The sequence below is a fragment of the Cucurbita pepo genome, chromosome LG01 (assembly GCF_002806865.2).
Source record: "Cucurbita pepo subsp. pepo cultivar mu-cu-16 chromosome LG01, ASM280686v2, whole genome shotgun sequence".
Lineage (NCBI taxonomy): Eukaryota > Viridiplantae > Streptophyta > Magnoliopsida > Cucurbitales > Cucurbitaceae > Cucurbita > Cucurbita pepo.
Window position 1 is genome coordinate 5649110 of NC_036638.1, and position 27043 is coordinate 5676152.

A 27043-nucleotide genomic window follows, 5' to 3' on the forward strand; every position below is an offset into this window, starting at 1 on the left:
TTCACTTAACAATATGAACGAATGAGTACAAATCGAAGAAGGTTCAAACCAACCAACATACATACATAGATATCTATTGAGAATAAGATAGATATCGTTCATAACGCAGTAACTAAACTATGCAAGCAGGCATAAAACGATCGTTCAGTTGTTTAAAAATGTTATGTAGCACTTAGAAACTCATTTCAAACGAACCTTAACTTTGTTGGCTCGGAAAATTCAAACATTCTTAGCTATTTTGTTCTATCTCATTAAGTATAGAAAAGAGTTCGATACGATTGAAAAGGTTGATGTATTATGTGGTTGTGATGTTTTTGCATTATTTTACGTGTAATTATTATTCCTTTTTTCTTTTTTGGCAGTTCAATTATTGATTTTTTATTCTTTTATTTGACAGTGTTTTTAGCCCTTCAAATAATTGGTGCATTTCCCTGTTGTGAAGTTCTATATAAGCTCAGTTCTTGTGAGCTTTCTTCCACATTCTTTGCTCTCTCCCCCTTGAAAATGGCTAAGTTATTGCAAGATTCATGCAATCAAGACGCCATTTTCTCCAAGTTTTCTCATTCTTCTCCTGCAAATGGAGGCAATGGCACTCACAGCTACTCTAACAACTCTTCTTATCAGGTTTGCTCTATCGACATGTCGGTTCAATTTTTCGTTCATTTTTCTCCAAACCCGTTTGCTATAAACTTTAACTAATGAGATTCATGAATTGTAACGGTCTAAATTCACTGATGGTAGATATTGTAGGCTTTCTTTTCTGAACTTCCCCTCAACGCATCCAGTAGGGAGAGGTTTCCACACACTTATAAGGAATGTTTTATTCTCGTGTCTAACAAATATGGGATCTCACAATCCACCCCACTTGGGGACCCAACAGACACACCTCCCAGTATCAGGCTCTGATACCATTTATAACAGCCCAAGTCCACTATTTGGACTTTCAGGAGAGGTTTTCACACTTTTATAAGAAATGTTTCGTTCCCTTCTCCCACTGATATGGGATCTCACAATCCACCCCACTTGGGGACCCAACGTTCTCACTGACATACCTCCCAGTGTCTGGCTTTGATATCATTTATAACAGCCCAAGTCCACTATTTAGACTTTCGGGAGAGGTTTTCACACTGAAATGTTTTGTTCCCTTCTCCAACTGATATGGGATTTCACAATCCACCCCACTTGGGAACCCAACGTTCTCACTGATATACCTCCCAGTATCGGGCTCTGATACCATTTATAACAGCCCAAGTCCACTATTTGGACTTTCGGGAGAGATTTTCACACTTTTATAAGAAATGTTTTGTTCCCTTCTTCCACCGACATGGGATCTCATTGTGGTCTCAATTCTCGTTGAAACCTCACCACTTAAATTTAATATTAAGATTCTATTCCGACATAGCTATCCCTAGGCCTTGTTCCACCCTACAAACCCTAGCCACTAACCTTTAATTTGTTCCCACTCTAAGATACCCTATAAACAATCTTTGAAATAAACCCTTTATTTAATTATATGCTCCTAAAAAGTCAGAACAATTATAATAACAAAAAAAGTAAACTTTTGTAATAAAAAATACAAACAAGTTGGCCAATTTGAAACCCTAATTAACACCAAGAACATTCATGGGGTGCCTTGATTTTATCAGCTTTGTCAGCAATATTTTCTGTACGGATCAACACACAAGTGCCATTATTTATTTCCCAAGTGTTGGATCTGCATGGGCCACCTCTTTATGTTCATCATATTATTCCTTCTTTTCCCTTTTGTTTCAGAGATTATTTGCAAACGTTGAAAGAGCTAAAATTGATCAAGAAATTGCCCACAATTTTGAGATTCAAAAGCTCTCTTCTTCATCCCCTTCAAATACCCTTGTCCTTGCCGACATGGGTTGCGCAACGGGACCGAACACGTTCGGGACAATGCAACACATTGTAAAATCAATGAAACGAACGTTCCAATCCGTGTGTCCTACCTCACCATTACCCGAGTTTCAAGTGTTCTTTAACGATCAGGTAACTAAATTAAATCATCACTAAACTCAAAACTTGATTCATTCATACTCATCATAATACATAATACAGACAACCAATGATTTCAACACGCTTTTCCAATCAATGCCGAAGGATCGAGACTACTTTGCGGCAGGTGTAGCGGGGTCATTCCATCAGAGACTATTCCCGACGTCCTCGGTGCAATTTATGCATTCGTCGTATGCAGTGCATTGGTTATCGAGGATACCGGAGGAGGTATTAGACGAGCGGTCACCGGCGTGGAACAAGGGGAAGATACATTACCTCGGGGCGGCGGAGACGGTGGCTGCGGCGTATGCAGCACAATATGCCAAGGATATGGGGGATTTTCTAAGGGCTAGGGCGGAGGAGCTGGTGGAAGGAGGGATTATGGTGATCATAACATCAGGGAGCCCTGATGGAGTGTCAGCTGCTGGCTTACCATCAGGGTTGCTATATGATCTTCTAGCCTCAACGCTCATTGATATGTCAAAAGAGGGGCTGGTGAGTGAAGCTGAAGTGGACACCTTTAACTTGCCCATATACATAACATGTCCAGCTGAAATGAGGCAATTAGTGGAACAAAATGGGCAGTTTAGCATTGAAAGGATGGAGCTAACAGCGCCAACCACATGGATTGAAGGGGCGGTGGACACTAGAGAGTGGATTGACCATATCAGGGCTGCAATGGAAGGCATATTCACCAACCATTTTGGCAATCACCCTAATATCATTGACCAAATATTTGAAAGAGTCACCCATAAACTTGAACCCTATAATGAGGAAGTCAACTCTAAGCTCCATGAAAAAGTTCAACTCTTTGTTGTTTTGAAACGCATATAAACGATCAAAACCCTGATCTCGTGATCGAGGGTGAATGTCTTCTTATTTGTATTTGATGGGTGTGATTTGTTGTAATTCAATAACGTGTGTGACGTTGAATCAGTCATATTGACTGATTATCAGTTATAATAAGAAATTGCTTGTGTTTATCGTATCATATATTATGTTTTTAGCTTTAAATGTTCGTTTTCACCAGATTTGTTGAGTATATACTTTTAGATATGTTTATAATCTAATTATGACATAATTGTGTGAATTTTAATAATTCAAATTATTTTGGTCGAGTTGTATAATTATCTTTTCAAAAATCTCCCAACTTCGATATTTTTATCCACGTCGGTATTTTAATATTTTAGACATTTTCAACGTATTTTTATATAAATATATATATATATATTTATTACGCAAATTAACCAATTTGAGCATATCTAAACTGATTAAACATATACACAAACTTTTAATCTCTCGAGACTATAAGTGTGATTTCAAAACTTTAAACACCGAACATACATTAACTTCTATCAACTAATCAGATGATCGAATCTTACTCTCTAATTTTTTTATAAAAAAAACTAAAGAACGGTTAAAATACGAAGAAAAGGACAAAAGTAGCTTAGGTTAAAATAATACACCTTTTGGAACAATACCTTTCCATTAAAAAAAAAAGAGAGTGAATTGTACCTTTATATACTAATTAATTACGTCGGTAAAAAATAATTTAAAAATAAATCATTCGTCACTTATTATGTTAATTTTATGCATTAATTAAAATAAAATTTTCGAGATCGAAAAGAATACCTAACCATTATCATAGCGTTATGCAAATTTATTATGAACCCGACCCAATTTAACTCTGTTTTTTTTTTAATCTCCCTAAGAATTAAAAGTATGAAATTAATTAAAAATTAAGATTATTAATTCAAAATCTATGGAAGTACAACACGTGAAAAAAGTTGATCACATTAAATAATATTTCTCAAAATAATAATAATTATTTATTTTTTTATTTTTAAAAAAGGAGGTCCATCTTGATGCAGTTAAAGGAGACAAAAATAAAGTGGAATTAATTATTGAAAAAGTAAATTAAAAAATATGACAAAAAGGGATGGTGCTTCTCCAATTAAATTTCATGTATTTGAACTAAGTTTTATGTGTAAATATTAATAGTAAGATGATGCATGTTCTTCTCAAATTATTTTAATTCAAAGAAAAAGCTCACCAGCTGACCCAACATCTAACATAATCATCATTTGCTTCCCTCTTTAACAACTAAAACTATGTATATTATGTGTATACCTTTTTGATATTAAGAGAGAGAGAGAGAGTTAGAAGAGAAGCGCGGGTTTGAAACCCAATTACCTCGTGCTTATGATTCGAATAAGGATTTGGAATATGGGTTCAGCACCCGATGGTCGTGGCAGTTTCCTGCATCTTTTATAACATGGTCATGTTATCTACTTGTCTTGAAGTGTTTGTGAGAGTGAAAATTTCCCCACATGATCTTTTCAGCATGTTTTTTCCTCGCTCTATGTTTTCTGAGAGTGAAAAATTTCCCACCTGATGGTCCTGTGTTTGGTGGCCTCTTAAAGAGTTTTCGTAAAAAAAACATGTTGGTTTGTGGAAAAAGTTTTCATTTTTAGAAGAACTTCAAGATAAATTGGTAACGTGATCATATCTAAGAGGGATGCAGACCCAAATTCTGGTATGAATCATAGACATGGAGGATTACAAAGATTACTTTTGGGTTCACTCGAGCGTTATAGAGAATGACACAATTACACACAGTGAAGAAGGACTCACTTTCACTATGACTACACTCGATTCTCTTAACCAAAACACCACAACCCATGGGTTCTCAAAGCTCATTCTCGAGCTCGATTAGTTGAAAGATTAGGGTTTGATATGAGAAGGGACATCGATCTAAATGAAAGTAATCGCAAGACTTAGATTGTTCGTGAAGTTTATTATAAGGCTTTGTTGATATTGAAGGGAACACATAAGAAAAAAGGTTAGAAGAAGAGTGAATAGGTTTGATTCTTCTCAACACCAGCATCCAAAGAAACACACATATAATAATAGCACAGCTTTGATATTATATATATTATATGTATAGGTGCATGTAACCCTACCACTTAGGCTATGCATGGTTTTGAGTCCTTGGTATTGCAGAAATCCAGTGGTCCAAAAGGGCCTTTTAAACTCTGCAATCTTCAGGGTTTTTTCTTTTCTTTTTCTTTTCTTTTGGTTTGGTTGGCGATTGGGGAGAAAAATAGCATAATATGGGTGTGGATCTTTCCCTAATGGTAAAGCCTCTTCATAAGTTTGCACGTTCGCCCACATGCTCTGCACATTTGAGAACAGCCTGTGTAGAACATGCTTCTCTCTCTCTCTCTCTCTCTCTGTGTGTTCTTCATGCCCCTTAGCTTGCTAGGGGGTTTCATCACTTGGCTGAGAGGTCACATGATCACCATATCTATCACTTCTTTGATTTTGAGTTGGATTCTTTTCAAGATTTTGAAAAGTGTAAATACAACTAAGAGGTGCTCGTGGGAACTTATCTCTAGATCGATTATTAGAAAAATTGGCAAATAAGAAAGCTTCTTATTGAGTTATGTTCGTTTATATTGTAATAATGGACGAACCTTTCAAGAAATAAAATCTCATGTTGAGGCTGGTTTTGAATGCTACATGGTTAGTGTAATAATAATGGTAAACTCATTGTGTGTTTAAGAAATTTTCATCGAAATAAGTTCTCTTCGTTTGTCAATAGTTCAACAAGATTGGTTGGGTGAGTGTCTAGATGCAACAAGGATAAATGATGAAACTTTCAAAGTGTCTCAGTTGAGATGGATTGATCTAATCCCAGTAGTCAAACTCCTTGATCCGACTCACCTGTCTTTGAAGTTTGAATGTCTTTCTTGAAAGAGACTATGGGGGTCTACCAAGGAATCGAAAAGTTTGAAGTGGGATGTGGAATGCGATTGGTGTAGGATTAAAGATCAAGTCTGATATTCGAGTCAAATCTACCTTCCCTCTCAATTGAAGGTGCGGCAAGAAATTTCATCAAATGTTCGATGTTCAATATCTCATAAGAGTCTAATTCCATCATGACTATTTTCATAAGATAATCATTTAACGTTGTGAAACGTTGTAGGCTACCACAGTACCTCGACTCTTATTGACCACGAAGCATGCTATGTAGTTTTAGTTCTCACAACAAATGAAATTCGTTTCCAAAGATAAAGAGAGGGAAAAAAAAAAAAAAAAAAAAAAAAACTCTTCCTTCCAAATCACAAATCCTATCAATAATGACTTTATCTTTACAAATCACCTGAAATCACAGTTCTTATGACAGTTTTGAAAACAAAAACAAATAGAAAATCTCCAAAACTTAGTATTGTTTTAAACAATAAACTTTCGGCTATCACAGTACAAAATAGATAGCTGGGATGTTAGTAATATGTCCAGCTACCAAGTGACTGTGGTATCCTATCCTGCCAGAATTCAGCTTCAGTGTTCAGTATATACTCAGTTTGTCCACAAGAACTGAAGAACAAAATGCTTGGCAAAGCTATTGAATCTTACATCCATGGCAAAGTAAGTGAAAAAGAATACTAACTGTTAGTCAATCTTTATGTTCAGGGAGAGATACATTACAAATTCTGTAGTATGAAGAGAAGAGAAGCAGCTTGCACAATATTCACCTTGAAGAAAATGGGGCAGAGAACGATATGTCCCAAAACCTCATTCTTTCTATTTACTGCCCCGAAAAGCGGATAGCGAAAAGAAAGACCTGCCTACTGCCACGAGTATAAAGAAAAATGGTTAAAATCCTTGTTTTCATTGATGTGCCAAAAGGAAAAACAAGAACAGAGATTGGGAAAACGTAAATCATACATGTCTCTAACCTTTAGTTGAAGAAACTGCAGCATGATCATGGCTTTCTTGAAACTTGGAATTAAAATTCTGTGCACCATATGTACCTGCATATTTATGACATGCAAGTTGAATGTGAGATCCCACGTCGGTTGGAGAGGAGAACGAAGCATTCTTTATAAGGGTGTGGAAACTTCTCCCTAGTGGACGCGTTTTAAAACCTTAAGGGGAAGCCCGGAAGAAAAGGTCCATAGAGAACAATATTTGCTAGCGGTGGGCTTGGACTATTGTTACAAATGATATCAGAGCCAGACACTGAGCCCCGAAGGGGAGTGGACATGAGGCGGTGTGCTAGCAAGAACGCTGGGTCCCAAAGGGGGTGGATTGTGAGATCCCATATCTGTTGGGGAGGAGAACGAAACATTATTTATAAGGGTTTGGAAACCTCTCCCTAGCTGACGCGTTTTAAAACCTTAAGGGGAAGCCCGGAAGGGAAAGCCCAAATAGGACAATATCTGCTAATGGTGGACTTGGGCTGTTACATTGAGAATATACATAGAAGAGATTAACACATCCTAATCAATTCGTTCGAATACCTACATTATCATTTTCTTCTAATTCATATTAGTAATTCAAGTGTAGAGCTTTGTAAATCAAATTGATGGCTGAGCTCACATGTAAAAGCGAACGTTAAGAATATTCATAAAAGATTAGATATTCTAATTGTTTAAGCTTTTGGTTTCTAATGTGTTATCGAGTCGAAATCATAATAAGCAACGCAGTTTTAAGATAAATCACAGCCAAACAAAGTAAACAGATGCAACATTGACAAGGAAAAAGATCAAACCTGAGTATAGTTTTTCATGGTCAAAGTTTTTGTCCAGAGAAGCCTTTACAAGACCAGAGTTATGTGTAGCTTTCATCAATAGATTGTCTGCCTTTTTCGTGTTCAGAGATTTAGATTCCTCAGAATCATCCTCCCCCTCAGAAACCACGGAAGGGCTCGACCAACCAGCCAGGTTTGCTTCTCCCTTGCTTTTCCTTGCAAACTTTAGGAGTCTCTTAAATCCTTTTGGAGCACCCCTTTGGTAGTTCATCGTGGGAGGATTTTCTGCAATTCCCCAATCAATATTATCAGGTTCACTATTTTCTTCCTGTAGCATCTGGGACAAAGAGAGACGAACACGGGGATTTTCGATTGGTACAGCATTTTCCAGTGATGCAAGTTGAGGTGTGTCATCATTATTGGCTTTTATCTCTTGAAACTCTTCTATTTCCTCTGTGGACTTCGGTGGGATCATTGATTCTCCTTCAACTATAATTTCTAAAGAAGATTTCTCTTCATTTTTTTGAAGTAGATCCTCACCAAGATGAGCATCATCAACTATATCTACAGTCTGCATCTCGCTATCCTGTTGACCATTCACAACAGTTTCAGAATCGCAAAGAGCTGCCAACGAAACATCCTCTTTATCGGGTAGACTGGCCAGATCAGGAACTGTAACCTCCACTTCTAGATCACGAGTCAATTTTTTGCTATTCTTTGAAGAATCTGCAGACTTAGAAAGTTTTGAAGATTTTGTCTTGCTAATCACTGGACTACTATTGTCTAAGCTATTTCTAGAACCCTTATGAAAGGACTTTGATTCTACTGGCACTATGCTGCTTTTTTTGGCTACCTTGTCGCGTATACTCGACTTCACAGGAACAGAGGTATCCCCAGTAGGTGTAACTTTCGCTTTTGTTATTTTTCCCGTCTTTGCTTGCAATATTTCCTTCTTTTCGTTCACACGCCTCGTGTCCCTTGCACTATCATTATTTTCCTTCACATTTTTCTTTTGCACGGGGGATGATCTTTCCATTTTAGCACTCATTCGATTAAGGGATGACACCGGTTGAGCTTTCTGACGAGTTGCATTCGCGCTGGCTGGAGAAATCCCAGTGGTTCTTTCTGATGCAGAAGATGGCCATGACTTACGTGTGGCAGCCATTGGTTTTGTTCTAGATGGTATCTTTTCAACTGTGGATGGTTTGGAGATTTCCTTCTTCAGTTTTTCTGGTTTTGACAAATTTGCTGATGGAACTTCAGGCTTACGTGTAGCACGTTTTTTTGTTACATTAACTTCAGTAGAGGCTATCTTGGATCTCCTATCATCAGCAACTCGACGAATTCCCTTAATTTTTGCCTCTTTATTTGTATGTACTTTGGCTTCCTCTGCTCTACGTTTTTCATCTCTCTTTGCTTTGTATTGATCATACAATTCACCCCTCTGCTCAGAATTGACATCTTTTTTTCGAGTTGCTTGAGAATTCTTTTGTGCCACAAGCTTACTTTCCATCACTTTTTTCAGCATTTGGTCCAATTCCGCTTCCTTTCTACGGGTCCATTCTGAATTTGCAGAAAGTTTTTGGACAACTTCCTGCGGTTTACTAACGGGAGAATCTGCTCGAGTCTCTGGTGGACCAGAAGCTGTTATGTCTGAATCTTCTAATTTCACTTCAACTTCAGCAGTTGTACAAGTCATATCGATCGAAGATATATTATTATCAGATCCCACTTCCTCTGTTATCTTACTCGTCGGAGCCTCTTCAGCCAAATCGTGACTAATTGGATCGGATTCGTCACTAACAAGCTCTGGCTGGCATTTCGTAGAAGCCTCTCCCATGCCTGTACTCCATCTTCTCAATACAAATTTATTTGCACCAACGGTTATATTTGCTAATGATCTTCTTTTCTGAACCTCGGATGGGTCATTTCTCTGTTTGCTTTCAAAAAGACTGATTGCAGCCTGAACCGACATTCTACCGACATTGTTATCAGCTGCTTTACAGGAAGGTTCTGATCCTTCCTCATCATCACCACTATTAGCTGCTACATCTCCTTGAGAAAACATACCGTCTCTTGTTTGCAGATGATTTAGACTCCTAATCATTATTGCAGGTGCTCGGCGGGAGCCCGTTCTACCTATCTGAACCCTTCTCATGGGTGATGCTGACCTTCTCGAAAGCGCTGACCGTACCATTGTTCTACTTCTTTCTGCTGGTGTCCCATTTTCATTATCAGAGTCAGAAGACTCCTCAGTTTCTGATGAATCCTGTCGCTCAATCTGGGCAACTTTTGCAGGTGAAACACCATATTTCACTGGAGTAGATGACTTTGATCTTTCAGCTTTAAGGCTGCCATTTATACTAATAGCATTTTCGTTGCTCAAATTCGAAGTAACGGTGTGCTTATTATCATCATCATTAACGAGCTCGACGGTATCACTCTTCGGATTAAGTTCCAAATATTTGTATGTACAATTCCTGAAGAGATCACATGAAGATGTAAATTGAGGCTGTAATGAGAACAAATATACATACTGAAAAGAAGTTTCTTCTATCAACTTCTCCAAAGTGTCAGTTTGGGATAACATACTTCAAATTTATAGCTCCAAAATGTTCCGAAAACTTCGCTAAATGACTGATTTCTTTAGAACTGCAGGTTGCACCGTAAGCCTTTTCAAATGCTGCAGTTAATTCCTTATTTAATGCTGTAAGCCTCAAGTCCATAGCTCGCAACAATTCGTTTCTGTCAATTCATTTTACATTGTTCACAGTTGAGCAACCAATTCGATATTACGTAAAGAAACAAAACAGATGATTAAGAATTCAAATAACCTACTTCGATGCAGCTGATGAAGCAAATTCAGGTCCAGACTGCCAACACAGTAACATTTACACAAGGAGGAACTCAACTAATTAACGAAATAAAGTAATCAAAGTCATAGTGATCAAGTGTTTTTAAGAATCAAAGAAAAATCAGTACCCCGTGTTTCAGACTAGAGCCGTCGAGGTTGCAGCCATCTGTCAAAACAGGAGGTAACCAATACTTACAAGACACATTGAAGTATATCACCATAGTTTCATCAGCACTTCAAGCACAATTTAAGTAAGGATATTAAAGCATTACCCCAAATGGATTTCGAGAATTACCTTTTTCTTCGGTCTTCGACATCTGACCCTGGAAAGAACATTGTAATAAATTAGCTTTCACCAGCAAGGAAAAGATTATAGGAAAACGACTTATAAAGATAGCATGAACTACTACCTGGCCATATAATGAAAGATGAAATCTCTTGGTATCTTCTAGTTGAGCCATCTCGTTCATTGTTTTCATAATATTAGTTAATTCGGGCGAGCCAACTACATGGAGGAACCTGAGTAGAGAAGTAAAATTATCAACAAAACTGCACAATTCAGCTTAAGGAATTGAACATTGAAATAATGTAGTTAGAACAACCTGCTTAAGGTAGATTTTGTGAACCATGTTGCACCAGCTGAAGAAGCTGGAAGTTGGAGTTTAATGCTAGCCTTAGATCCTTTGGAATTAAGCTCTTGAACTTCTGGTAAATGCAGCAACAATGCATCCAAGTTCCCCTCAGCCAGGGCATCTACCTCATTGCCACAGCAAACAAATGCCTCATACCTATAAACACTCGTTCCCATCATGAAGGGGGGAAATTTCAGGTACAAGAAATTTTATCGAACCAAAGATGATCTTGAAAGAAGGAACTTAAGGAGCTACTAAAGAAGTAGAATGTTCTGTTTTCCGAGAAATCTGCTTAAAGAATTAATTTCTCTAATGAATTTAGACTTCAAAAGCACAGATATCAAGGAATCATGCTTCGTTTTATAGTTGGACTAGGAATGGAACAATGACAGAACATGTTTTTGCAAGCAGAATCTCATATAAATTCTTTCAAAAAGAAACGGAGGAAAACAGAAAACCTGTTCTCAGAAGGTATGAGCTGAATCCTGGCATAATCTAAAGGCGCATTATCAGCTACTCCACCACTCATTGCAATCACCTGAGTTCAATATCACAAGCAACACAAATTTGAAGAACAGTTCATCAAAATTACCATAAGAACACAAACATACAATCATTAGACTAAAAAAGGAACAAATCCAACTCAGAAGACGAATTTGCAAATTCCAGATTCATAAACAAAACTCAGCTCTCCCAGATCTGGAAAATCACTGAAAAATCCAACAATTCACGAGAATTACAAAGTACAGATAGAGAATCTCATCAAAACAAAAGAACAGCAAATATCCAGTCCGTTCCGATGCATTTACTCGCACCAGAACTCACTCAAATAGTGAATTCTTGAAGTACATTGATGAAAAAAGTATAAAAGATACCTGGATTCTGCAATCAGACGAGTGATGAAGGTGCAGAGTGGAGCGAAGACGCAAAGATCTATCGGGAAAAAAAGAAAATGAGCGATGGGGAGTAAAGATTTGAGGTCCAGTAGTTCAGTGGAAGTCCTAATCTGTGGCCCTTTAGCTGGAGCTGTTCTTTTCCGAGCCTTAAATCGCAAGTATTGAGAATTCCATTGAGAGCCTTTTCTTTTTCCTTTTCTTTTTTCTTTTTATTTTAAAAAAAAAAAAAAGAAAAAAAAAAACTTCGAAGCTACGAAACTCATAATTCCACTAAACGCGTGATTCTCACGCTCCTTCCTCCACGTTTCTTCCTAACGACCGCGCTTCCATCAGCTGAGTTCTGTCGGCTTCCATTTATTATAATAATAATAATAATAATAATTAATTATTATTATTATCAATTGTTATTTTCTTTCTTTTGCTATCATTGGGGAATCATACATCATTTTCATTACCTTATTTGTTCATATTATTTTTGTTATATCTCTATATATTATATAGTTTAATATTTAGTGGTTAAGACGTATGACTTCTGTATAATTAGGTTTTATCCCAAATATTAAAAAAAATGTAAATTTCAAATTTAAATATTTAGCCTTAATTGGGAACCAAAGGTAAAGCAAAAAAATATAGAAAATTCCAAATTAAAATTTTTATTATTAAAAAATTTGAAATATAGTTCTAATCATGTGTAATATAATAAAAAAATTTGCTAAAAAAGCCGATTATCATACCGACTTCAATCGATTTAAATAATTTTGCATTCTAAACTACAGATTTTCTCAATTCAAACTAAAATATTATGAATTAAAATGGAATGAACTTAGGAGAATATAAATCTAAATTAGAATTATATTTATTTCCAAATAGGAATAAACTTGAATTATTGTTTTTTTTTTTTAAATGGAATAAAGTTTTTTTTTTTACCTTATTGTGTTTCTTAAGTTCAAAATTGGAATAAAATTGTTTATTCAATGAATTAATAAGACTAAGATAATATCAATCACTATATTTATTTCCTATATTTTTCTTCAATAAAAGAAATATATATATATATATATAACTATGTCAAAGTAAATACAATAGGGGAATAATAAATTTATAATTTAAAAATAAAAATAAAAATAAACATTTATATGTTTCTTTTTAATTTTTAAATTCAATAAAGTTGATTTATTGAATGTATAATCGATCTTCATTTTAAAAAGAAACCTCATTTTGCATCGAAATATGAAGCTCCTCAATACTTTCACAAGAATATGTCGAAATTCTTACATTGATGTTACTTGAATCGTTACCTATTAAACGAAACGGTTATGTGATGAATTACCTAATACACTCGTGTCATAGACGTGGAGAATCTTATGGACACTTGAAGGGGTCGATTTTATTCTGGTTGGGGTCGACCATAGTTGACCATCATGTGGGTGGGTCAAGCCAACGGACTTTGACCTCTCTTGCATGTTACTTTACTCAAACTTTAGGTTATGCTTGTTTTCGACATGCTTTTTGTCAATATTTCATTCGCATCAATTTTCTTCTTTATTAAAAATATATTTCAATTATTTGTCTAACTTCTAAAAACAAAAAATATATATATATATATATATATATGTCTACAAACTTAATTTTTTAAAAAAATTATGTTATAATGAAACGAGGACAATAATATAGAAAAAGGAATGAATGAAAGAAAAGAAATGATAAAGGAATTGATTGGTGGGGACGGTGGACGACATGTCGTAAAGCGATTGCTAAATTTGCATGCATTATTGCTAATTAATAATTATATTTACAATTTAAAGACCGTTGGTTCTTGGTTGGTTGGATATGGACGTTTCTGCCCTTGGAAGTTCAAACTTCAAACCCAAGCGCCAACTGTTACCGTTAATTATATTATTATTTTAAATATTTTAAGATATTATTATCTCCGGACTTAAAAATATTATTTAATATAACCTAATCAACTGATAAATTAGTATTAACTAACCATTACTAATTACCTTAAATAAATTTAAGTTTAATAGAAAATATAGTAAACCTCAATAACTTTATTAAACTAAACCATGGTTAAGTTCAATTAGATAAGCTTGGTAATCCCAAAAGAGTAATGATAAAATTAAACTCTTGTTGAAGCTCGAGAGAAGAACAGATAAGATCTAGTGGTCAAAGTCTCACATTGACTAAATAACGAGAAGATCATAAATATCTACAAAAATCTTACCAGACCGACAATATCATATTATTGTTGAGATCTGTTGAGCGCTGTAATCTCTAACAAATAATTATTTAATTTTCGACATTCATTAATTTACTTTTATGCACTTAAGTAACTTGAACGGTACCTAAAATACATTAACCCTGATAACTTTAAATAAAACTTTACGTAATCAAAATCAAAACTTCTAAACTCGTACACTCTTACTTATAAAAGATAGAGTTCACCAATAATTAGCCTAAATAATTCGCTATTAAAAAGAGGAAGTTTATCTAATCACTAACCTAAAATATAATGAAACGTCTTAAGTTATCATTAATACTATATTAGCATTAATTAATCATCCATGTGTTATTCTCAATTTTATGATGTCTATTATCTATAGTATATTTATATTTGTGACATTTTTTTTTTAATGTTTCATTAATTTCTTTTAGAGTATGATAAAAATAGTTTCGATCTCTTCGTCTATTATGTATTATTTTTTCTCTATATAATACCCGAAAGATTACAAGAGGGAAGATCATAAGAAAGCTGAAGTTTTGGATTGCGATGGAGGGGGCTGTAATTAGTGGTTTCGTGTCGGTTTTCCCAGCCGCGATTGCGGTGGCGGTGGTGGCGGTGTTGGTCCATTTGTACTTCTATAGTGCATGGAGGAAGACGGCGGAGCTGAGGAGGAAGCTGCGAGAACAGGGCGTGATGGGTCCGCCACCGTCGGTTCTGTTTGGTAACTTGCCGGAGATGAAGAAGATCCAGTTGGAGGCGGCGGCTATGGCTTCTCCGCCGCGTCATGCGTCGGCGATTGTGGCTCATGATTATACATCCACCCTCTTCCCTTATTTTGCTAAGTGGAGGAAGCAATATGGTATTTGGCTAATTCCGACTAGGTTCGAGGTTAAGTTGGTTCAGGTTCTTCTAATCGTAGGAGAGAAATTTATAAACTAGTTCAAAATTATAAAATTTTCATTTGTTTAAACTCAACTCGACTTAAATAAGTTCATAATCATATGGGTTGAGTTGGGTTCGATCGAGCTTTTCAGGTTCTCGAGTTTTTTGAACACCCCTATAAATTAGAGTGTGAAAAATTCTCTCTAGTAGACGCGTTTTAAAAATCGTGATGTTAACGTCTATATATGACGGGTCAAAATTGACAATACTTGCTAGCGGTAGGCTTGGACTATTACAAATAGGAATTAAAATTTTTTGTTTGGTAGGTCCATTATACACATACTCGACCGGGACGAAGCAGCATTTATACGCCACCAAGGTGGAGATAGTGAAGGACTTGACACTCTCCAACAATCTCAACTTGGGCAAGCCCTTGATCATCAACAAAAGGAACGCTCCCCTCTTTGGCCACGGCATCACCACCACCAACGGCTCCCTTTGGGTGCTGCAGCGCAAGATCATCGCCCCCGAGTTCTTCATGGACCGGGTTCGAGGCATGGTGGCACTGATGGCTAAGGCGGGGTCGTCCTTGATAGAGAAATGGGAGGCGAGGATCGGAGATGGATCCATGGTGGAGATTGAAGTGGATGAGGATCTCAAAGAATACTCGGCCGACGTGATAGCTAGAGCTTGCTTTGGGAGCTCGTACGAGAAGGGGAAAGAGATTTTCACGAAGATTAGGGATCTTCAGAAGTTGCTTTCCGAAGAGAGCATTCTAGTTGGTTCTGTTCCTTTAAGGTTCGTTTGATATCATTATTGTTATTGTTAACGTTATCGTTTGACGCCTTTAAACATATTTTGAAAGTTCAAGAATATCCTTAGCGTTAATACATGTATGGAAACATAGATAAAACCGTGGTCACTTTTTTAAGATATCCATGAACTTTCAAAAGTAGCATTAATAACCTTAAATTTTTTCTTTTTGTAAGTTCATAACGTTGGACTAAACAAACGTAGAAATGATGAACAGTAACAAATTTTTTAAACCAAGCAAACACAGAAGAATCAAAAAGCTGGAAAAGGAGATCAACTCATCAATATGGGAGACGGTTCAACAGCGCCGAGAACAGTGCTCCAAAACCTCCTCATCCGACAAGGATCTATTGCAGCTGATAATGGACGCCGCCATGACTGAGTCAAGTTTACCAGCCAAACAGTCCTCCAAAAACTTCATCGTTGACAACTGCAAGACCATGTATTTCTCCGGCCATGAAACCACCGCCGTCTCTGCCGCTTGGTCCTTGATGCTCCTCGCCCTCCATCCCAATTGGCAAGACCGTATCCGCTCCGAGTTTGCTCACACTTGTCCCGATGGTCGCTTTGACCTTACGTCGATTTCTCAACTCAAATCGGTAAACTATCTCTCTTTAACGACGGAACATATTCTCCCTTGTGTCTGAAATGATCGATGTGTATAGGTGAGTTTGGTGGTTCAAGAAACATTGCGGTTGTACCCGCCGGGCGCATTCGTGTCGAGGGAGGCATTTGAAGAGGTACGACTTGGGAACTTGGTCGTTCCAAAGGGTGTCTGCACATGGACTTTGATTGCGACGCTACATAGAGAAATTGAAATATGGGGAGAAGATGCGAATGAGTTCAAGCCAGAACGGTTTGCAGATGGTATATCCAAGGCTTGCAAGGTCCCACAACTCTACATTCCCTTTGGGGCAGGTCAACGATTGTGCTTGGGGAAGAACTTTGCACTGGTTGAGTTGAAGATCATAATTTCTCTTATAGTTTCTAAGTTTAGATTCTCGCTATCTCCTGAGTATTGTCATTCTCCTTCTTATAATATGATCGTGGGGCCTTCAAACGGCGTGAAGATTCTACTTCAAAGGGTTTGAATTAGAGTTTAAGAAGTCTATAAATAATGTTATTTAGTTTAAGGGTCTGTTTATAAATGGTCTGGGTTAGGTTTAAAAAGTTTGAGTTACTAAATAATACGGTGTGTCTATGCTTATAAATGTACCCTATACTGACTTCGTGTGCTCGGGTAATCGTACAAGGTCTTTAAGAAACAAAACAAACTCTCTCACTGTTTGCATTAAGGTTATGTCGATCTCAAGACGTCTAGTGTCAATTACGTTGGCCAAAACCCCTCAAGTAGCTTGATAAATAAGCTTTCATGCTTTTAATGCTGAGACCATCTTAGAAACAACTTCGATCCCAACCATTTAAACTTGAAGTTTTCTTGGGACGGTGATTAAGTACCACCTTTTGATAACCACTAATGTTGACATGATTCTCGACCCGTCACTCCATTTCCAAGATCACGTTGAAATAGCATAAATCATTTACCGTAGACTTTATAGGACAAACGTTGTTAGGATAAGTTGCGTGTGTTAATATAATCATTACAAATAAATCAAGTACATTTTACTCGATCCTCTAATGAAAAATATTTTATGATTCAACTATAAACTAAGCCTCTTCTCGAGACAGTGATAGGGTAGGACTCCATCACTCAAGTTTTAAATATTTATCTCGTAAAATTATATTTCATCTCTCTATTTATCCAAGTAAGTAATCAAAATGATAGGTATTAACGGACCATTATTTTAAATATTTTAAGATATTATAATCTCCGAACTTAATAGAAAATCATCCATAATAAAGTAAATATAGTAAACCTCAATCACTTTCTCAAACTGAACCATGGTTAAGTTCAATTAGATAAGCTCGGTAATCCCAAAAGAGCATAGACACACCTTGACTAGATAAGACCTGTGTGGTCAAAGTCTCACATTGACTAGATAACGAGAAGATCATAAGTATCTTCATGAGCGGAAAAAAAAAGTTATAAGTATTATCAAAACGAACAATATATCGAGGTCTGTTGAGAGCTGTAACCTCTAACAAATAGTTATCGTTAATAGTTTTCGACACTCATCAATTTACATTCCTGCACCTAAATAATTGGAACGTGCCTAAAATACATTAGTCCCGACAACTTTTAATAAACTTTACGCGATTAAAATCATAACTTCTAATAACCGCTAAAGCTCATGGAATCTTCCATTGTGTATGCCAATATACTAAGGGAAAAAACCCTTTTTCTTTCCATAAAAATAGTGAAAGAATCAACAAGATATCACTCACAAAAACAAATATAACCATGAACTTTTAAAAAAAAAAAAAAAAAAACACTAATAAAAGATAATTAGCCTAAATAATCCGCTATCAAAAAGAGGAAGTTTATCTAATCACTAACCTAAAATACAATGAAACGTCTTAAACTATCATTAATACATATCAACACGTAAAATGGGTATCCAAAAAGTTTTTATTGTTGATCCGTTCGATATTTCACTTTAAAATTCTAAATTAAAATGAATTAGTTGCTTTAACAAAAAAATAAAAAAATAAATGAAAAGTGATTAAATTTGCTAAGATTACTATCAAATTCCTTTTGAAGCATGAAAAAATAAAAAATATATATTAATATGAATGAAAATGTGATGTGAGATATTTATTATTTTGTAGTATATTTATATTTGTGACATCTTTTTTTAATGTTTCATTAATTCCTTTTTAGAGTATAATAAAAATGGGTTATTTTGTTTCTTTCGTCGTTTAATGTTCATCGTGTTGGATGATGAAGTCCTACGTTGACTAATTTAAGGAATGATCCTGGGTTTATAATCAAGTAAAGTATCTGCATTAGTACGAACGAAGTTTAAACCAAAGCTATGAGAGCTTATGCTCAAAATAGACCATATCATACTGTTGTAAAGAGTCGTGTTTGTGTTCATCTAACAAATTCTATGTCTATTATTTTTTTTTCTTTCTATATAATACCCACAAGATTACAAGAGGGAAGATCATAAGAAAGCTTAAGTTTTGGATTGCGATGGAGGGGGCTGTAATGAGTGGTTTCGTGCCGGTTTTTCCGGCCGCGATTGCGGTGGCGGTGGTGGCGGTGTTGGTCCATTTGTACTTCTATAGTGCATGGAGGAAGGCGGAGCTGAGGAGGAAGCTGCGAGAACAGGGCGTGATGGGTCCGCCACCGTCGGCTCTGTTTGGTAACTTGCCGGAGATGAAGAAGATCCAGTTGGAGGCAGCAGCCATGGCTTCTCCGCCGTGTCATGCGTCGGCGATTGTGGCTCATGATTATACATCCACCGTCTTCCCTTATTTCGTTAAGTGGAGGAAGCAATACGGTATTTGGCTAATTCCGACTCCAATTGAGGTTAACGTGGGAATTCATATACTAGCTTAGACTCGTAAAATTTTCATTTATTTAAACTTAACTTAACTTAAATAAGTTCATAATTATACGGGTTGAATTGGGTTGATCAAACTTTTCAGGTTCTCGAGTTTTTTGAACACCCCGACTAATTTCTACTTTTATTTTTGGATGAGTATGGATGAGAGTAGAACGGAACATTTCTTATAAGAATGTAAAAATTTCTCCCTAGCAGATGCGTTTAATGCTGAGACCATCTTAGAAACAACTTCGATCCCAACCAGGTCATGAATATTTTATAATTCAACTATAAACAAAGTTTTTCTCGAGACAATGAGAGCGTAGGACTCATCGTTCAAGTCATGAATATTTATCTTGTAAGATTATGTTTCAGCTCTCTATCTATCCAAGTAATCAAAATGATAGGCAGATTGAATGGACGACTTTCCAAAGTCATGGCAGACCAAAAAGAACACCTCAGAAAAAGTGCATGGAACAACAATATCTGGAATTTGTAACATGAAAGACGGTGCATGGAACAACAATTACTTGACATAGAAATCAATATCAAATTCTGTTTACACCATCACTACAGACTGACCATCGCATTCACATGGCAGCCCTTTCCAGACCTAAATTACAGGGAATAAATCTTTACAGATAACACTTATCACCAACAATTCATATAAACAGCTCTCAATGATTATAAAGCATTTTGAATTTGACAATATCTTAAGACTTACCTCGATGTCTAGTTCTCCCTTTTTCTTTGTTCTTCTACTTCTCCCTGTTTCCATCTGATAAACAATATCTTTCTTTGTTGAAGTGATAGTATTGTTATGTCGAGTAATCGACGGTTTTCGTCTAAAACAACTGGAAGAGTAAGCTGGTTGACCCATCACCGAATGTTCGAAGTTCTGCAGGCTTTACGAGTGCCCGGCAAAGAGGGCAAGTTCTTTCTCTTTCAAACCTGAGAAAATGAGACATCGAACCAGTCAACGAAAGCGCAATCACAGTTGTAACAGCTGAAGCTAATTCCTGATATGGGTACATGTATGTCTAGTGTGAAGAACGAAAGAAAACAAAAGAACGAACCCACAAAACGACCAATAGAGTCGAACCAAAACCCCTGAACTAACTATTATGCAAAAATGACTCTAATCCAAAATATCCCTACAAGATAATTACAAAGAGGCGAGTACTCTCCATGAGTACTCTCCATCGACCTTAACGCCTGGTATACTTTAAGGTTTAAGAGTAGAATTGTCTAAAAAATTCTTGAATGTCCATAAATAGGCTTCTCTAGCAAAAAATCTCAGAATCCTAACTCTCCAAGTTGGTTTAAAAACCCAAGTAAGCAAGTTGCTACCTACGAACTCATAAACTGGCAAGTTGCTACTACATGATGTAGCTCCTAAGCTGGAGCAGTGTTGTCCAGATTTACTTAAACTTTTCAGAAACTAATGCTGTCTTAGATTGCAAATTGTTTTATCGATATCAATTACAAGCGTAATGGGCATAAACTTACGAGTATAAGGCACTGTAGTCCAACAAACCAATGAATATTCATCCTAAGAAGGATGGAGGAAGCAGAATCACATCCATTGATCATATACTTTTCCTCAAAAGTCATCTCCATAACTGAAATGTGCATGTTCCTCTGAGTCAATTTGACCCTTGTTGTTATCATAATAACTTAAACCCACTATATGTATATACCAGTGTTTTCAAGGCAACCCCAAGTGCATGCCTATGGAGTGAGGTGAGGCGACGTAGGGCCATTGCAACTTGAAGGCAGCCAAGGCGGACAACTAGGCACTCGCCCTGCAGCACCCTTCTGTGCCTTTTCATGACAAAAGGAATAGTCTTGTGACCGACTTGTTTTTCGACATTTTGTGGGCGATGTTCATTAATCAGGCTTTTCGTAATTACCCTCTTAGTCTCGTTCTTTTGGACCGGATTCCATCCTTGAAATTAGTTTTGGGGTTTTTTCATTAATCGGCCTNCAATCTTTCATTTGTATATATTATAAAAATAAATTTATAAAAACTCCCACTTCTATGTATTCAACCTCTATTGCCTCGTTTGCACTACAGCAGCTTCATTCTTCACATTCTTATACTAATACCATACAACTCCAAACCAAAGAGAAGCATTATAACGCCCTTCAGTTTTTCTTCAAGCCAAGAGGAGCAAGAACTTTTTGTTGATAAAGAGCTTAATAATTACTACGGTTAAATTCATATCTTGGTCCTATGGAAGTCTGCTATGAATATAGTAATGAACTGTTGGTAGTATTCAAAAAACACAAGAAAAAGTGAAGTCATCATACTAACCATTCAGAAACACAATCTTCACAAAAGATGTGCTTACAACGTAACAGGATTGGAGCATTCATCTTCTCCTGGCAGATAGCACAGAGGTCTCCCGCAGCATTTACCTGCAATGGAGTGAAAAAAAAGTATATGGAAAACTTAATGGAATAGAATTATTTCTACTCTTTGATAATGTAATGTTAGAGAAATCACAGGACATAGATATTTATCAGGATAGAGACAATACATTTAATCAGTCGTGTACATAACAAAACTAATGTCAAAAACTTTTCCTGATTCCATATGGATGATATTTTGCAGGAAATGATCAGGACCAATTGCCGAATCACGATAACGACTATTTTTCTCTTGATGCATAAAAAAAAAATGAAAACTAAAATCGAGACAACAACTAGAAAGACATTTTCGATGAAAGTTTTAGAAATACACGAGTTACGTCCTAGAACAAATATTAAACAGGATATATCAATGACCTTAGTTACTTTATGCAAGACAACAACTAGAAATGCATAAATCCTCAATTAGTGCTTTGTTCAAGAATGTCAGCATGATAAGTCGAGTATAGAAAATTGGTTCAATGACATCATATAGTTATATGCGATGACTCAATCATGCAACTTCAACAACTACAAAGGTTTAAGTCTCCACATCAAGAAACGATGGGGGGACATCGGAGTAATTCATCAAAAAGAAAAGCGATGTCATTTCTTCCACCGAATCCAGTACCCAGTAGGCTATAATACTATCATGAATCCATGAGATAGCAACAAGGGAGTCCAATTATCAAGAATTATAAGAAGGGATGACTCGTAACATTAAGAAAGCATTAAAGGAGACATTGAATCATCTAAAAGGCTTCAATAAATAGATGTACCGTTTTGTTATTCGAGGGATTTATTAGTTGGAATAAGAAAGTAGTTGTGTAGAGTCATATGCAGGGAGAGACACGAAGCTCTTTTAAAAGAGATGTCAAATGAGACTACCAACAGACATAATAAGTGTACTTGCCTGTTCTGATGTGGCATATGATCCATAATGAACTTCTTTTTGTGATAGAGCCTTAAATGCAGCAACGAATGATTGAATCTAAAGAGGAAATAAGGAAAAGAAGATCGTGAACCAATTTGGTTTCGAAGAACTATAACATAATATTAAATCATTAAGTGCTCATTCAAGAGTATAAATATATAAATTTTTTTAAACAAAATATGAAACATTCAGTAAAAAATGAAAAGAGACTATATCTCAAGGATGTTAAAAGCAAACCTTCTCAACCACAGACGTTAGCTTGAAGGTTAAATACAATCCTGTTGTCAGTGATGAAAAGAGGCTCCCTTGATCTTTATTCAAGAAGAACCGGTACCATACGGGTGCTGGTAATAATGCACGGTACAACAGAAGAGAGTATTCCACAAGCGTTAAAATTTGACCCTAAAACATGAACTATAGACAATCAGAGAACTACAACAACGTGATTGTCAGATATTACAATGACATTAATGGTTAATATGAGATAGACACCCATCATATGATTAATCTAATTTTGAGAACCCACAATACCTGCCGGCGAAAGTTATGGCCTCTGCCATTTTTGTAGTAGATAAGAAGAAGACATTTGAAAGCCATTGCCAACTGCCTCACCATCGTATCTAACAACACGATACAGTCCAATATCAAAGCCAAAAGGGTAATACGTATATTAAAATGGAATGTTTGAAAAATAGCACAGAAAATTGTGAGAGAAATACAACGAAAAAGTCAGAATACGAGGAAGATTGGACAATCTAAAAACGAAAAGGAAAGCAAACTACATTCTTTCACTTTTTTTGCAATTATCCGCGTTCGTATCTTTAAAACTATGGTGGCAAGATCCAAATAGATAGCATAAAGATAATATACCATTTTCCGTCCTTGTTATATTGCCATTCAGGCTATCTAATTAGAAATAGCGTTGTGATACTGACCAGAGTGCAGAACACATAGTACACCAGGGTGAAATTTTGCATACATGTTCCAAAGCTCCATTCCATTGTCAATCCAATCACTATATTTACAGAAAATTAATGAGCTAAAGCAGTGGGAAAAATTATTACCGTTAACCAAAATGATGTACAAGGCATGCCAAAAAGGTGGAACTGTCTTTGGTGGAAGCATGACTAACGGGGACAGAAGATCATCACTATGACACCACCAGTAAATCCCAATTACATGAACCAAAAATGCGATAGAAGTACCGGCAAGAACAAAAATTTTCCTCTCCCCCTAAAAAAGGAAAAAAAATAATCTTCAGTATATATTTCTTGCAAGGATTCTCAATGAAGTTGAAAAAGGAAATAACTTCATAAATTCTAATAGATAAGATGAAGTCTGGGTTTAGGTTAACACCACCTTTAGAGCAGTCTGTTTCTTGACAATATCGTTCGACTTATACAGAACAGCTGATACCCAAATTGTGATGAAAAAACCTGGAAATATCAAAGAAATAATTTCTCACCATTCAGAAGAATGTTACAGCAAGAGAGTAAAATGAAGAAGACAATAAAATAATAAATAAAATGAACACTACATGCCTATGTGATTACACCCAATAATAGTGTTGTAACTCCCTTTGTTTAAGTAATGGAAGATGATTGAGGTATATGTTGACTACCAAACAAACATATCCAAAAATATGTTCCAAACTTGAATGGTAAAGTGACATCTCCAAACCAAATGATTTGATACTACCATAACTGTTGCCAATTCGTAATGGCCCAAGCCCACCGCTAGCAGATTTTGTCTTCTTTGGGCTTTCCCTTTCGGGCTTCCCCTCAAGGTTTTTAAATAGCGTCTGCGGGGAAGAGGTTTCTACACCCTTATAAGGAATGTTTCGTTCCCCTCTCCAACCGATGTGAGATCTCACAATCACCCCCTTTGGGACCTAGTCTCCTCGTTGGCGTACCGCCCGGTGTCTAGCTCTAAAACTATTTGTAAAAGCCCAAAGAGGACAATATCTGCTAGTGGTGGGCTTGGGCCGATACAGTATTCCTTTTCAACGCATATTTGATTTTCCAATACATGAAAACATGTTCTAGTAATAGAAACCGATTATCAAGAATGTTAATTCAGTTACTTTTCTTCATAAGGCTTCAATTCTAAAAATTAAACTAGTTCTGATGCGATTCTATTTTCTGGATGATTTTATCACTACCTCATACAACAACTACGTTGCAATAAACCCTTCAATATACTGCAGTAGTGTTTAGGTTGCGGCAATGGAATTTCAGTACTCAAGCATGGAAAAACACATCCAGTGCAATTTACCACACCAAACCAGTATTTAAATCAAACCTTATCCTCTGCAATCAAGCCGTAAGTCAGCTAAAAAGTATAGGGACTAACGGAGCGAAATTTTAATAGATCCAACAAAACAATGGCCAGCGTTCTCACTAACTCGTATCTTAACAAGGACTAGTAACAACCAAGTTAAGTGTTGAAATTTACAACCAACACTAGTATGATATTTGATGCTGACAATCTATGATCTGTCAAAGTGGTGCCAAGTGTAAAAGGCAATGAAATTTGAAACAATTGTGGCAGGGCAAAAGAGCGCACCTTCTAAATGCTGACGGATAAAGACTATAAGCAATAGNGAGGGCAAAAGAGCGCACCTTCTAAATGCTGACGGATAAAGACTATAAGCAATAGCAAAGAGAATGGAAGAATCTGTTCAATCCATCTGGCAACCTGCTGAATATCATATCTCTGGTATGACGAATCTCTATTGGCAGTCTCTTCCGTGCCATTTCCAGATTCTGCATGGACACGACTGCTTCCCGATTGAATAGATGAAGAAGAAGTTGACACCAAAGGAACTCGTTCCTCGTCAGGGGATTCCGGCTGATCCCCAGAAATAGGAAGCCTGGCATTTTGCTCATAACCCGCTTGTCCAACCGGAGCCTGATTTGGCGGCAACAACACACTGGGAGAAGGATCTTGCTCACCAGACCCAATAATCCTAATCGAAACCTCCCCAGAGGAGACGGTATTACCGGAAGAGGTTGAGGCAGTAGAAGACGAAGAAGTGGTCATTAAGTGATTTTGATTTTGAGAATAAACCCGCAAATCAGGAGTGGAAGCGGCGTTGATTACAGGCTCCGATTCATGACGAACAGCCCTAGTGGGAAGAATTCCAGAGTAATCCAAGATGACGGACAAAGGCGAACGGAAGAAATTCAGCGAAGGGAGCGAGACCCCATATCTGGAGGAGGTACGAGCACTTGTGGGTGAAGAAGAATTGGAGTAAGGATCGGAATTAGAAGCCGATGTCTCCATTTTCTGAGATACCCAAGTGACCAAAAGCCCTAATCTTCGATCTTCGATCTTCGACCTTCCCCCTCCTTTCAAAACCTATACCGATCCGACCCCTCGAAATCCCACCGCCTGAAAACAAAATTACGATGATGGGCAACGAGAAAACAGGCCTAAACAGCTGGTAATGACGGTGATTCCGTCGGAAAGCGGCGGAGGGAGATGGGTCGGAGGGTCGCCGGTGGATTTGGGGAAGGAAAAGAAAATTGAAGAAAATGGGTGAGGAAAAAATGAAAAATTGAATGGAGAATGGGACGTAGAGAAAAGTAAAGGGTGAAGGGAAGGGAGTTCCCGAGGAAGCCGAGTCGTATTGGCACAAAAAATGCAACTAATTCAGCTCAATGCTCATAGCCTCGGCCTCTTGAAGAGTCTGTGACAGATACGAAGAAAGCAGACCGTTGAAGCTTTAGTCAAGAAAAAACAATACTCATTTTGGTATATACATAAATATTTAAATATTTTTTAAATTTCAAAAAGTCATTAATACCTTTAATCCATCAAATAAAATAAGAGTTTAAAAATGATTTTGACAACTATTTATCTTTAAAATATTCTTAAAAGAGGACCGGAATATTCACCTGTTGTCCATAGACCATGCCTTTCAGCCTGTTAGTAATATTATCTGTGAATTAAAAATGAGTACGAGAATCAAATATATAACAATTTTTTGATATTAACATTTTAAAAACAACGAAAATTAAAAGGTATTTGAAATATTATTGTATTCTTATATTTTTATATTATTATGTACCAAAAAAATCTTTTTAAGTTCCTATATCAGATCCACATTGATTTTGTTAAAGATCTTTTAAAAATAAGTAAGGAAACAAATCTTACACGGAATATTCTAACTCTACATGCAATTAAATTTCTTATAAGTAATTTATAGAATATTCTAACTCTACATGCAATTAAATTTCTTATAAGTAATTTATAATATAGTCACTAATGTAACCTTATATGGAAAGAAATTAAATTCATACATCACTAATGTAACCTTATAGGAAAAGAAATTAACTTTATCTTATAATATTATATTCTCAACTCATCGATTTTGTCGCATCTAAT

General features: G+C 36.4%; 4 protein-coding genes across 10 annotated transcripts; 2 read left to right on the forward strand and 2 right to left on the reverse strand.

Annotated features, from left to right (window-relative positions):
* Positions 1-500: 500 nt before the first annotated feature.
* LOC111776497 (probable S-adenosylmethionine-dependent methyltransferase At5g37990) lies at positions 501-3007 on the forward strand. Its single transcript, XM_023655959.1, has 3 exons — positions 501-624; positions 1774-2013; positions 2083-3007. The coding sequence occupies exons 1-3, from the start codon at positions 505-507 to the stop codon at positions 2851-2853; spliced, it is 1131 nt and encodes a 376-aa protein (XP_023511727.1). The 5' UTR covers positions 501-504; the 3' UTR covers positions 2854-3007.
* Positions 3008-6132: 3125 nt separating this feature from the next.
* Positions 6133-12135, reverse strand: LOC111790107. 7 transcript variants are annotated; one of them, XM_023670954.1, is made up of 12 exons: positions 11917-12135; positions 11685-11751; positions 11500-11579; positions 11012-11197; positions 10820-10928; positions 10705-10732; positions 10538-10575; positions 10394-10428; positions 10148-10300; positions 7577-10035; positions 6762-6836; positions 6133-6653 (listed from the first exon to the last, which is right to left on the reverse strand). In XM_023670954.1, exons 3-12 carry the CDS (start codon positions 11568-11570, stop codon positions 6607-6609), a joined length of 3201 nt encoding a protein of 1066 aa, XP_023526722.1. In that variant the 5' UTR covers positions 11571-11579; positions 11685-11751; positions 11917-12135; the 3' UTR covers positions 6133-6606. The 7 variants fall into 7 exon arrangements, with proteins under 7 accessions (XP_023526722.1, XP_023526698.1, XP_023526689.1 ...); XM_023670930.1 differs by having other exon boundaries at positions 6133-6650; positions 11653-11751; XM_023670921.1 differs by having other exon boundaries at positions 11653-11751.
* Positions 12136-14588: 2453 nt separating this feature from the next.
* On the forward strand, positions 14589-17093 carry LOC111802653 (cytochrome P450 714A1-like). The gene is made up of 4 exons (XM_023687094.1): positions 14589-15020; positions 15370-15841; positions 16074-16455; positions 16522-17093. The coding sequence occupies exons 1-4, from the start codon at positions 14708-14710 to the stop codon at positions 16945-16947; spliced, it is 1593 nt and encodes a 530-aa protein (XP_023542862.1). The 5' UTR covers positions 14589-14707; the 3' UTR covers positions 16948-17093.
* Positions 17094-19819: 2726 nt separating this feature from the next.
* On the reverse strand, positions 19820-26362 carry LOC111801852 (RING finger and transmembrane domain-containing protein 2-like). The gene is made up of 8 exons (XM_023686050.1): positions 25276-26362; positions 24014-24090; positions 23719-23887; positions 23186-23274; positions 22892-23056; positions 22634-22711; positions 21626-21729; positions 19820-20259 (listed from the first exon to the last, which is right to left on the reverse strand). Exons 1-8 carry the CDS (start codon positions 25937-25939, stop codon positions 20154-20156), a joined length of 1452 nt encoding a protein of 483 aa, XP_023541818.1. The 5' UTR covers positions 25940-26362; the 3' UTR covers positions 19820-20153.
* Between the last annotated feature and the right edge of the window lie 681 nt (positions 26363-27043).

Coding starts and splice junctions, on each gene's coding strand:
- LOC111776497 (XM_023655959.1), top strand. CDS start 505: ATGGCTAAGTTATTGCAAGATTCATGCAATCAAGACGCCATTTTCTCC. Junction 625..1,773: donor CTAACAACTCTTCTTATCAG/GTTTGCTCTATC, acceptor CTTTTGTTTCAG/AGATTATTTGCAAACGTTGA. Junction 2,014..2,082: donor AAGTGTTCTTTAACGATCAG/GTAACTAAATTA, acceptor TACATAATACAG/ACAACCAATGATTTCAACAC.
- LOC111790107 (XM_023670921.1), bottom strand. Junction 10,733..10,819: donor ATCTTTCATTATATGGCCAG/GTAGTAGTTCAT, acceptor TGTTCTTTCCAG/GGTCAGATGTCGAAGACCGA. Junction 10,429..10,537: donor GCTCTAGTCTGAAACACGGG/GTACTGATTTTT, acceptor CTGTGTTGGCAG/TCTGGACCTGAATTTGCTTC.
- LOC111802653 (XM_023687094.1), top strand. CDS start 14,708: ATGGAGGGGGCTGTAATTAGTGGTTTCGTGTCGGTTTTCCCAGCCGCG. Junction 15,021..15,369: donor TAAGTGGAGGAAGCAATATG/GTATTTGGCTAA, acceptor TTTGTTTGGTAG/GTCCATTATACACATACTCG. Junction 16,456..16,521: donor CGATTTCTCAACTCAAATCG/GTAAACTATCTC, acceptor CGATGTGTATAG/GTGAGTTTGGTGGTTCAAGA.
- LOC111801852 (XM_023686050.1), bottom strand. CDS start 25,939: ATGGAGACATCGGCTTCTAATTCCGATCCTTACTCCAATTCTTCTTCA. Junction 23,275..23,718: donor GTACATCATTTTGGTTAACG/GTAATAATTTTT, acceptor TCGTGTTGTTAG/ATACGATGGTGAGGCAGTTG. Junction 21,730..22,633: donor CATATGCCACATCAGAACAG/GCAAGTACACTT, acceptor ACTCCATTGCAG/GTAAATGCTGCGGGAGACCT.